The sequence below is a fragment of the Maniola hyperantus genome, chromosome 6 (genome assembly GCF_902806685.2).
Source record: "Maniola hyperantus chromosome 6, iAphHyp1.2, whole genome shotgun sequence".
NCBI lineage: Eukaryota > Metazoa > Arthropoda > Insecta > Lepidoptera > Nymphalidae > Maniola > Maniola hyperantus.
Genome location: NC_048541.1, coordinates 4,833,795 through 4,845,754, shown reverse-complemented (window position 1 = coordinate 4,845,754; position 11,960 = coordinate 4,833,795). Strand labels below are relative to the sequence as shown.

The window sequence follows — 11,960 nt, the reverse complement described above, 5'->3', positions numbered from 1 at the left end:
CTGTGTCACTTAATTTATGCAGTATGCTAGAACCTAGAGCCGTAAATCATATTGGTATAAAAAATTTGTTCATCTAACTATGTAGGTACTTTGTGGCGAGACTTGAGAGGATGGTTTGTTTGAAACTTGAAAGTAAAGACATTTTAAGTACCTTATAATTGAATTATTACTTTCCAAAGAAATGTAAGAATTATATAAATGCTTGAAAGTTGAAACTAGTATATTATCTATGGTTGAAACTTTGAATGGAAGTCTGTGTTTGACTTTGACAGCTGGAAAGCAGGAAAGTACCTACCTACAAGAAAAACAATAATTGTTGTTATTTCTTTTTTTAATAAATTTATGAAAACATTTTAATTCATTTTCACATTAGTATCGCGTGACATAGTGCTCACTAAATTAACTGCAAAATGTCTTCGGACAGTTTAAACATATGCCGGCGAAAACTTAACGACGCTTTGGGCGACAAATCAACAAAATATTTCAACCACATGAAACAGTGGTTTCGGATGAAACTCACGAAGGAAGAATTTGATACTGAAGCTCGCGCTTTGCTGAGTCTGGACCAAGTGCGGTACCATAACGAGTTTTTACTAGCACTATTGAATAAGGTCGAAGGATTGGCGGAAACTTCGATAACTATTGCCCGCGACAAAGCTATATCTCACAATAGAAATAGTAGACGGCATAAGAGGAGCTCCCGAACGTCAGAGAAATCTAACTTTGAGCCGGCGGATTTGTTGGAATATTTGCCGCCTAATTCACCACCCGGTGCTGGAAGTGATGGTGTCAAATATGCAGCACAAGTAAGTTGACTACAATAATTTAGATATTGCTCAATAATATTCCTTATTACCTGTCTGCATTGCTGCATCAGCTTCCGTGCGTAAAAGGCTATACATTTTTTAAATGCATAAACAACAAATTCTGCATAAATTACAAATTCATGGTTCTAAAGGATCTTATGTTGTGAACTTTTGTAAGTAATTTAGTGAGAAAGAAAGTGATACCAATAAAATACTTGCTAACTTTTTATGGGCTTCTACAAAGGGGGACCCTTCAAACAGTCATAGTTTTAAATTGACAAAAATAATAGGCTACTTGACAATTTTTTTAAGTTGGTCTTAAATGGTTAATATTTGTCCTATTATATCAAAAAAATTAACACTATATTTTTTTGCGCCCTAAAAACCGTAAAACTTTAATTTAAAAAAATATTTTTCTTAGACAGGTGAAAACACTGTCGGCCATGTTTGGCCGATAGATTATCTGTGCTCTGACGTCATGCATTTGTAAACAACAGTATAACCACAGGGTTATTTAAATTAAAGTTTTACGGTTTTTAGGGCGCAAAAAAATATAGTGTTAATTTTTTTGATATAATAGGACAAATATTAACCATTTAAGACCAACTTAAAAAAATTGTCAAGTAGCCTATTGTTATTGGTACTGATTCTGAGCACAACCTAATTTTAGAGTATTCACATCCTCTTCTTACTAATGTAATATGAAAAGGACACACGCAGTTTGACAGTTTTAAATTTAATTTTTAGATGGTAACCGTGATTTTAGCGCAGTCGCAAGCCTACTGTTTAAATTTGTAGCGTGCACTAAAATTTAGAGTCTTTAAATGTAAAGTTCATGTTCTGTCCCTTTTTAGCATTGTTAAAAAGAAAAGGATGCAGATACTTTAAATTTAGTTAAGAGAAAGACAACAGAATCGGTGCCACTGTCACCTCACTCCAATGAAATTTTTGATAATTTTTGACTTTGATAAGTTTTGACTGTTTGTACATTTTTCAGGAAATATTTCTGCCAGATCATGCATTGGTGGTGGGAAGATTCATGCTCGCTGCATGGGAGCTTGGACTGGAAGGGGCTGATGATGATGCAGCAGACATCATTGTGGTAGCCGTACAGAACTTCCTCAAAAACATCATAACTGCTGTTATATCACAGAGAAAGGGGTATTTATGCAATTTGATGATATAGTACTTGCAGCAGTTCAGGGATTTGCTTTGCAAGCAAAAAACCATTACCAAATCTCAAAAAAGGCACATGCCTGGTTGTTGTTAAATTTATGATGTATAAATTCAGAACTTAATCTAGACCTAGGTTATTGCCAAATTGTGATAACATAGAAAGTTTAATTAGACTTTTTTTTTCAAAATTGTGCCTTTTGAGTTCAAGCTTATCATTGTGTCCAAATGGCTGAAGATTTTGTTTTAAATTCACTACTAAAAATAAAGAATTAGCGTTTTTTAGTGCCTGGTTAATATATTTTCCATCCATATATTATCATCAGCTAGTGAATAATAATTTATTGTCCACAGATACAAATTAAGAAACAAGAGGTTTATGTATGACCTCGGTGGAGATATGCCGAACATGTGGCTAAGGAATAGTGGCTTGCTGTATGATCCTCAGAACGAAGGTCGGGTAGACGTGGATGACAGTGTGGATGCCCTGGGTCCAAGATGTCCACCAACTATCGATGAAGTGGAACAATCAGCAGCATATGAAATAGCATGCAGGTATGTAATTTTTTTCACTGCTCTATACAGAAACAAGAATACCAAACCTTACTACAACTATGTGATTTTGTTTGGATACACTCTTATTAATCAAATTATTATTATTATTTGTTCTTTAAAATTAACTGAAATAATAATTCTATGCACAACATATTATATAAAAAATAATAGGAAGGTATATTTTTTGGTTAGTCTAAAAATCTAATGCAAATTTTTTAATTAATTTTGTTTTAATATGTTTTATATTTTGTTTTATAAGGTAATTATCATGCTAATAAAATTCTCATTTGAATTTAACACTCGATATTTTAAAGTAAACTATAAATCTTTAAGTATTTGTCTTTGTCCGCGTGGATTTCCTTTATCCTGTAACCCATTTACTTGGGATAAAAATTGATCAATGTCACTCATCAGCGCGTCAACTATATCCGTGCCAGAAATTACGTTGATCCATTGCTTTGTTTCGTTGTTGCATAAAGGACAAACTAACAAACACACTTTAAAATAATTAGCATAGTTTTACGTAGATAACTAATATAAAACAATATTAACGAAAACAATACGATTTATTTGCAGTGGTCCCAGCACAGAACCAAATGATGATAAATTGACGATAGAAGAATTCTACAACACTTTATTGACTCACAAGAACGTGATAGCTTGCCATTCAGTGTATGCAGTAAACATGGAGAGACTGGCTGTAATGTTAAACCATCCTAGCTATTAAGCTTACTTGAATAAGGCCTGAATGTGAGAAATCAATTTCTAGCACAGTGCCATTCTTCTTATTAGGGTTCCGTACCTCAAAAGGAAAAAGGAACCCCTATAGGATCACTTTGTTGAAACAGACTTTGATATAATTTTAAGTTAAAATAAAAACTTTACATGTAATTTATTCTATTTTTTATTATTTATAAACAATATTAGAATAGAATACAGAGATTATAACAAAAATTCCAGTCTTTATTTTTACTATTGAATTATTATTTGTCTTAAACTAACTTATTGTAAATACTTAACATTTGTTAAACAAACAAAAAAAACGGCGAATATTGTGAAAAGTATGGCACTATTTTTTAAACTGTTAGTTTAGAGACTATGTAGAACGAAAATCACAGCATCTGCTTGTTACCACTTACCATCAACACAATAAATTATTGAAAACTCTTCTATCACGAAAAAAGTGAAAACTCAAATCTCAAAGTGCTGAACCCATTTTATCATAGTTTTCGCAAAAGAATGTCGTCTTTCAAAGAAGGTGCTTTAGTACTCGTACATTAATGCTTCGAAATAAGAACACTTATACTGAGATCTATAGAGTGTACTTTGACTTTGCTTGGACCTAAGACAGAGTTGAAACAAGACAGATTTATATAAGCGTCGGGCGACATAACTGTGTCTCGTTATAAAGTCTATAGGTATAAGCAAAGTCAAAGTACGCTCTATATGTAGATCTCTGCTTAAGAGAAAACTACATATTATATTGAGTTTCATCAATAGCTAAGTCCCTTTTATGCGAGGCGGTATGGAATCTATGGATGAATTTTGATAGAGATCAAAGCGCGTCCCTAGGTCAAGGCGGCGAACACAGCTGCCGGACAAAGCTACAAGCCTCGCGAAACTGCCGCGTATATCTAATGAGCTTCACCATTGGACAAAACTGAGCAATGGTGCTGATTCGGTTGCAATTTGTACACACTCGATACTTTAAAAACCCCCATCAATCATTATTACAATCGCAATTTTTAGGATTGGCTGAATTTATGGTATGCTTGTTGCAACAATGCATTGGAGCCAATAGTGAGCGGGTGTCAACCAATCAGAGGTGATTGCGATTGTGACATTGTAGCTGTTATTCTATCACAATCGAGTTGCAGTACTGTGGCTCACTGACATATTATGGCGCACAGCCTAAACCAGTGGATTGAGAAACTTGAAATTTTGCACGTAGATTCTCTCTATAAAGAGTACACACACCCTAAGAAAGTATTTCGAAAAATTCAAACGGAATCCTTAAAACACTTAGATTCATGCGGACTAAGTCGCAAGGTATTTCTTTAAACTAAATTATTGAACTATCAGGTCTAAAATTTATGGTATAGAAAAATGAAATGAATACCGTATACTATTTTTAGACTTGTCAGTTTAGAGATTGTAAACAACCGAATTATCACTACCAAGGCAAGCCAACTGCAAAATTGCCGACCGACTGCACGCGGACTGCGCACTCGGTCGGCAGTTGCGATGCAGTATCAATTGCAATATACTTGCATCCAACCTGCAATTTTGCAGTCTGTCTGTATATACAATAACAGTTAACTACCGAATCTTACTATCTTAATAGGTTTTACAGCGGGCTTTGATATCTTGATATAAGCGGCGAGGTCCCAGGCTCGCCCGGCGTCGAAGGCGACTGAACTACTATAGCTGGCACAGTTCTCTCAAACCTTGGACTTTGCCCTGCCGACCCTGGCCTTGGACTTGCCGAACTTGGTCTTGCCATTTCCTGAATCTCAATCACTTCTGGCTGAGGGGCCGATCCGCCTAGGAGTCTCCGTTTCTTCCACGCAATGTATCCCAGAGAGGCGAGTGCGATGGCGATGAGGATTCCACCAACCGTGACGCCCGTTGCTGATGCTGTTGACATGTACATACCTGAAAACATTGGAACCAAAGTTCACCTAAGTAACAAATTATCATCAAACCATAAACTTAATTTGCTATAATCCTCTGAGACAGACAAATCTGTATGGTGCAACATGCAGCATGCGATATGCACCGCCCGCCCTCCTACCGTTAAACATGCAGGAAAAGCAAGCGACGAAGAAAGCAATATGCACCTCCACCAATGCAATGCACAAATCTCTTCCAATGTACAATAGGGTATTTTAAATTTAATTTGATTTAAAACAACTTTATTGTTACTAGATTTACAGAGAGTAAGAATACAGGATAGACTTAAAATACAAAGGGCGACCTTATCACTAAATTGATCTCTTCCAGGCAACCCATACTGAAGAACTTATAGAACTGTAACTGTATTTTACCCTTTTTTGAAAAGTATTTGATTCTAAAGTGATAATAAATATCAAAAAATTTACAAAAATGTTATTCGATCGATAAGTGCAATAAAAATCCATTTAAATTCTGCATTTCAAATTTTCAAATTTTTTAGACTAAAAACTTCAGAGCGATCAAGAAGTTTGGCGTCACTTATAGCTATACAAAATATTACACTTCAACGAACCTTCCACCTCTAGTTTGATAACGTCGATATGCTCTTTGCCGTCATCCAGCCCAACTCCGCAGGTCCACAACCCAACGTCTTCGTACTTCACTTTCACGATGGTAACTGCGCAGTCGCCACGATCGAGGCTGGCATTCGATGGGTAGTAATATTTTGCCAGAATTGAACTATAATGGAAAAAAATATTTTCAAGTTTTTCGTTTACACTTTTTCTCTTTTACTTTTAAGTATGAGTGGTTTAACTCCGCCCGACATTTTGAATGAAGCGGAAATCGGACAAAATGGTCTTTTGTTTTTTAGAACTCTAGTTTGTCAATGCGCCGATTACAACGCGGCATTGACTCCGTGTGACCTACTTGCGCAACGTTCGTTGACCTCTAGCGTCAGTCAGATGTTTTATTTGCAATATATCGTAAGCTTTTACAAAATTATAGGATTTTTTATTTATTTTTCGCGTTTTTTTTTGTGGTATCACATCATTAATCATCAGTAGGTACTATCACCCGTCTTCGTTTTTGCCAGCGTTCTGGTTACACCTTGTATTATACATATTTGAAGAGTAGGTACCTAGGTACATATAAAATATAATTTACCTTGTCATGGCCTAGGTTTTTTAATTATTCGTATCTTAAAATTCTTAACCACTTGGCCTCAGAAAATTGTTTACAAACTGTTACAAAGTTGTAATCAGTGAAGTTGTCCGCCTTATCACGAAAACTATACCTACTTAATAAAAATATTTTGTAACAATCCATATCCATAGGTACTTAAACTGTGAAAGTAACTCTGACTGTCTGTTACATTCTTGTGGCTCTACCGTTGAACCGCTTTTGACGTTTGGATACAGATATAGTTTGCTTCCTGGGGACTTTTTCTTCTTCTTGAAGTGCCGTCTCCTATCGGAGGTTGGCAACCATGGGCTATCTGCACCTTGGACGCTGCTGCGAAGAGAAATCGGGTACTCTTCCCGTACCATTGTCCATTGGCGTAAATACTTGAGTTACGATGGGGACGGACATATTTCATTATACGCGTAAATTTATGTTTTACCTGTGGGTTTTTATTTTATTTTCCGGGATAAAAAGTAGCCTATGTCCATTCCCGGGATGCAAGCTATCTCTGTACCAAATTTCATTAAAAACGGATGGGCCGTGAAAAGCTAGCAGACAGACAGATACACTTTCGCATTTATAATATTAGTATGGATATGGATAGTACGGGTTAAGAATTTCTACGGGAAACCTAAACCCACGCGGACGAATTTACAAAATAACAATAGAAATCTATGTAAATATAATTTTACGTAGGTATACGACCTTCTAAAATGCGGAACTATTAACTCATGAGGTAAACCATAGAGCAGAAACAAAGCCGACTTCTATTGTAATAAGTAGGTAAATAGTTATCCTTGGAAATTAATTAAGACAGATTTTTGTCTTAGATAAAATCGCCGCCAGTGGATCAAATATAAGTGCTAATTTGCCTTATTTGTTAAGTTAAGACAGTTATAAAATTACGATGGCAACTAAATAACTGTATGCCTATTTGACACCTTTATTCTCTTGCTAGGCAGTTAGTGTGTTTGTACCTTTAGAGAGATAATCAAATAGTCCTGTGGCTCATATCAGAATATTAAGATCTATAGAGCACTTTGATTTTGCTCTTGCTCAGACTTAAGATACTGTTAAAACGATAGATACAGCGTTATATCGCTGGCATAAAAATCCTGCCTCGTTTTGACTGAAACTTAAGTCTGAGCAAAGTCAAAGTACCTACGCCTAGATCTCAGCCTATATTTCACTTACTTTTGCTCAGTTACAGACGAGTCGATGTTAAAAGACCTTCCATTTGGTGGTTCGAAGCGACAGTAGCTCAACGGTATGAGTCCTTTCGTAGTTGCGCAGGCGATTGTGATTGGTCGTCCAAGCTTCGCTGTTATGTTGGGTTCCAATGCCGCCACTTGGTTCACTATTCGAACTTCGATTTTCTTGATAGATTCCAATCGTTCGGACTGCCTTCCGATGTGACACCTCCATTCGCCACTGTCGGCCTTTGTGGCTTTGATCTTTTGCACACATTTGCCATCATTTACCGCGCGATCTGTGAACCTGTTTTTATTGGATTAGTAAGAACCTGAGTTTATGAATTTAATGGGCGTGCCCACTCTCCCTAGTCTTAGAATGCTATCGATCTTCTAATAATTAAATTTTAAGCATCAATAGCTCAACGGTCAAGGAATGGACTAAAATCCGAAAGATCGGCGGTTCATATTCCACCCGTTGCAGTACGCTACATTATGGTTAGTTGAAAAAATATAGAAATTTGCTTAGATGGTATTTTTAGGGTTCCGTACCTCAAAAGGAAAGAGGTATAGGACCACTTCTTTGTCCGTCTGTATATCTGTCTTGTTTTTCAAGAAACCTATAGGGTACTTCCCGTTGACCTAGAACAGTGAATAATACGTCAATAACCTAGAAATTAGAATCATGAAATTTGGCAGGTAGGAAACTACTTAACTATTTATGTCTTATAGCACACGTAAGGTACTTGTAACTTAATAATTATTACTTTGTAACTAAAATTTTGGTACATGAAAAATAAAAATAAATAAATAAGGAGAAAAATCCGAAAACCGTAAAGTACCGATATCTACTTAGTTCAAATAATCTGCTGCGAGTATCTAATAAATAAAATATATACATCGGTACCTAATAAGTTAGCAAATGGAATTATCATGTTTAATTACAACAAAATATGTTTACCTAGTATAACTACTTACTAAAACAAATGATAAAAGTTACTTAAGACAGTAATTTGTTATCAAAGAGTAAAAACAAGAATTTGATAGTACCTACGTAGGTATTAATTTAACTTAGGTAGGTAGTTAGCTACTTTTTGTTCGCAAGTTAATGGGGGAAGTTGATAATGAATAAGTAGTAGGTATGCGCTAACGTAACGCAAAGTGCGTGAAGGACGCTATTTCTCGCCATCTAAGGCCAGGGTTAGGTTAGGTACTAAGCTAGCAGAAAAACGGGCTCGAAATTCCGCTTGTGTGATGTACCTATAGTTAAATGATAAAGAATCGATTCGTCACAAACTGAAGGTCCGACGCTTTATAAAGTTCCGTGCACCAAGAATGCTAACAGGTTACCAAGCCTCCGTATCCGTCCGTCTGTCTGTCAGGCGTCAGCGGGCTGCATCTCGTGAACCGTAACAGGTGCTTAGGTAGTTGAAATTTACACTGAATGTGTATTTCTATTACCGCTATAACAACAAATAATAGTTAAAACTTAATAATGATCGCTATGAAATTAAAAAAAAACCGGTCAAGTGCGAGTCAGGCTCGCGCAATGAGGGTTCCGTACTACCGTCGTATTTTTCGACATTTTGCACGATAATTCAAAAACTATGATGCATAAAAATAAATAAAAATCTGTTTTAGAATATACAGGTGAAGACCTTTCATATGATACCCCACTTGATATAGTCACTCACTTCGAAAGTTGAAAATGCTAATTATTAGTTCATGACCACAAATTTTTTTTTGTGTGATCTAACCCTAATTTCACAGTTTTCAGATTTTTCCCCAAATGTCAGCTATAAGATCTACCTACCTGCCAAATTTCATGATTCTAGGTCAACGGGAAGTACCCTGTAGGTTTCTTGACAGACAGACAGACAGACAACAAAGTGATCCTATAAGGGTTCCGTTTTTCCTTTTGAGGTACGGAACCCTAAAAATTGTGTTATTTATTGACATGGACTACTTGTTGCTACGAAGGGATGAGGGATCGAAGTCCTACAATGGCGGCGGTGCAAGTACGAATGAGTAAAATAAACAAAAGTATACAAAATTAAACGACCGATAGGCTTATTATTACTGTGAATGTGTCCGTGACCCCTTGTTGAGTGCTTCGTGGTGGTGTCTAGCGACAATCCGTCCACCCTTATTTATACGTCCATGTTTATTGTATGATGTACAGAACCCTTCGTGTGCGAGTCCGACTCGCACTGTAAGTAGGTATATTATTGATTCGGTGTCGGTGTTAATCGATGTGGATCGACCCTAACGCTAAAGAGGTTTACCGCGTGCTTTCCGCAAAGACTATGATCTAAATACACAGATTGCTAAAATCATAACCCTTCCTTTTGACTTTGCCGTAGTCGGGTAAAAAGTCGACCGTAGTGGCATGAAAATGGATCTCAGACAAAAAGTTGTATTTTAGGCTACGAGTTGGTAGTTTATTACATAACGCATAATTACTTACTATAATTCTAAGCTAAGACAAGCAATTAAGTCGTTACAAATTTCCAAAAAGTACTTACGAAAATCGCTTTCCACTCGGATGCACAAAACCACAATAAGTCATTGGAAAATCGGATTTACATTGGATGCTTATATTTTCATTTTCCGATGCTAATATCGTTTCTTTTCCATCCAAATCGAATATCCGAAACGCTGTAAACACATGATATAATTACAAATCCACTGTATACTTAAAACTAGAACCAGAAAAACATGTTTAGTTGAAGTTATTTATATAAAAATTACCATTTGCTATCGAAAAATATAAGAAAAATAACGGAGCGAAGACGACCAACTGTTTCACGATTCGCATTTTGAACTATCACTGATATACTCGTGTAGGTACACTCGTCTCTCCGTAACCTCCTAAGTCCTACCCTCTCGTTATACTAAGTGATAAATGCTTACTGCACCGCCTCAGAAGTCAGTAGGTCGTACTTTACGGTTGTTATTTTTGATAACATTGTAATGAATATAATATATACTTAAGTATTTTAGTAAGTACTACCTAACCCAAATAAACAAAGATGTGTAAGGATAAACAAATATTTAACCCTTGTTTTCCTATATTTTGTGGTAGTCAAACAACTCACGATGAATATGGTTTGTGTGGTAAGAAATAAATAAATAATAATAAATAAGCCTTTTACTACTGAAAAAGGTACAAATTTTCAATTTTATTACAATTCTAAATGTGTAATTAGATACATGCTTTGTGCTTTAGGTATAAGTACATAATATAGTTGCTTATAGTTATAGTAAACAAGTTGGTTTACAATATTTTCTGGTTTTTATTTTATTTTATAGAACACAATTTGTGTGGTAAGTAGGTAGTTATATTTCGTTAGATGAATGATTTTTATACCAGACCGAGAATAGTTATAAAATTAAATAAAAACACATTAAATACATAAGATGAACATACAAGTATATGTATTGGTGAAACAATGCAATTTCTTCCCGCCTAGGTCATAGCAACAGAATACATATGTATGTACCTAGTAGCTCGATACATAATATAGGTCGACAGGTCGACATGGCAATCGAGGTATGAGGCAGGGAGACGCCCCGATTGCCATCTCGACCTGTCGCGTACCTAGGTCTGGTCAATGCCCCATTTGTTCCCTTCCTCGGCGAAACAATAGTTAAAATCTAATATATATAAATACTTACTTACCTACGCATTTCAGATTAGTCATGGTGTATGGTTTTTAAGATCTTTTCGTTCTGAAACTTTCATTTTCATTATCTATCCATTCCCCCTTTTTTAACCGTCTTCTTTTCTATAGGTAGGTAAGTTTCAACTTAAGTACTATACTAAATAGATTAAGTAATTAATATTTTTATTTGTAATGCTTTACTGTAACTTCTTTTGCATTTTTGTTATTGATAACCCACCCAAAATACACAAAAGATAACTTAATTATTTCTTTTAAATTAAGAAAATACACTTATGTACCGATATGCATGCTCTTTGTCGATAGCAATAATTAATCTCTCTCAATTATTATTCATTGGCTCATGCGTGTGCCATAATTGATATGATAACATGTAAAACTGACTTTTTTTTTCGTCGGGACTCGCAATGAAACGCCACGAGACCACAACGGATCACCGCGTGACGTGACCGCAACGCCTCGCTGCGCCTGTTCAACCTGCGTCAACTGTTCGCGGTAACCAATGATATTAGAAGAAAATAGGTAGATACGTTATACGCGGACCGCAAGTGGCACGTTAAAACTAAGCTAATTAGCAAACCTGAGCTCAGTCGCCCGCTGTCGTCGCGCTATCGATGACGTCGTTGATAGTAATGTGTATTTTGTTTTCGTCTCCCAAAACAACCGAAAATGCCGCCGTGTGTGATGAGATTCTG

The 11,960-nt window shown here is 35.9% G+C and overlaps 2 protein-coding genes across 2 annotated transcripts; one reads left to right on the top strand and one right to left on the bottom strand.

The window, feature by feature from the left end:
* Positions 1–281: 281 nt before the first annotated feature.
* Positions 282–3,429, top strand: LOC117983104 (transcriptional adapter 1-like). The gene is given in 5 exon segments (XM_034969571.2): positions 282–806; positions 1,804–1,967; positions 2,334–2,534; positions 3,111–3,199; positions 3,202–3,429. Coding segments are annotated over 5 exon segments (903 nt in total). The 5' UTR covers positions 282–410; the 3' UTR covers positions 3,255–3,429.
* LOC117983103 (uncharacterized) lies at positions 3,421–10,491 on the bottom strand. The gene is made up of 6 exons (XM_034969570.2): positions 10,334–10,491; positions 10,108–10,240; positions 7,587–7,889; positions 5,782–5,948; positions 4,774–5,189; positions 3,421–4,735 (listed from the first exon to the last, which is right to left on the bottom strand). The coding sequence occupies exons 1-5, from the start codon at positions 10,398–10,400 to the stop codon at positions 4,882–4,884; spliced, it is 978 nt and encodes a 325-aa protein (XP_034825461.1). The 5' UTR covers positions 10,401–10,491; the 3' UTR covers positions 3,421–4,735; positions 4,774–4,881.
* Between the last annotated feature and the right edge of the window lie 1,469 nt (positions 10,492–11,960).

What these genes read in the sequence shown, in the direction of transcription:
- LOC117983103 (XM_034969570.2), bottom strand. Translation starts at nt 10,400, where the DNA reads ATGCGAATCGTGAAACAGTTGGTCGTCTTCGCTCCGTTATTTTTCTTA. An exon ending in TCGTCTGTAACTGAGCAAAA is followed by an intron (nt 5,949 to 7,586) that starts GTAAGTGAAATA and finishes TTTCCATTATAG; the next exon opens with TTCAATTCTGGCAAAATATT. An exon ending in TATCAAACTAGAGGTGGAAG is followed by an intron (nt 5,190 to 5,781) that starts GTTCGTTGAAGT and finishes CAATGTTTTCAG; the next exon opens with GTATGTACATGTCAACAGCA.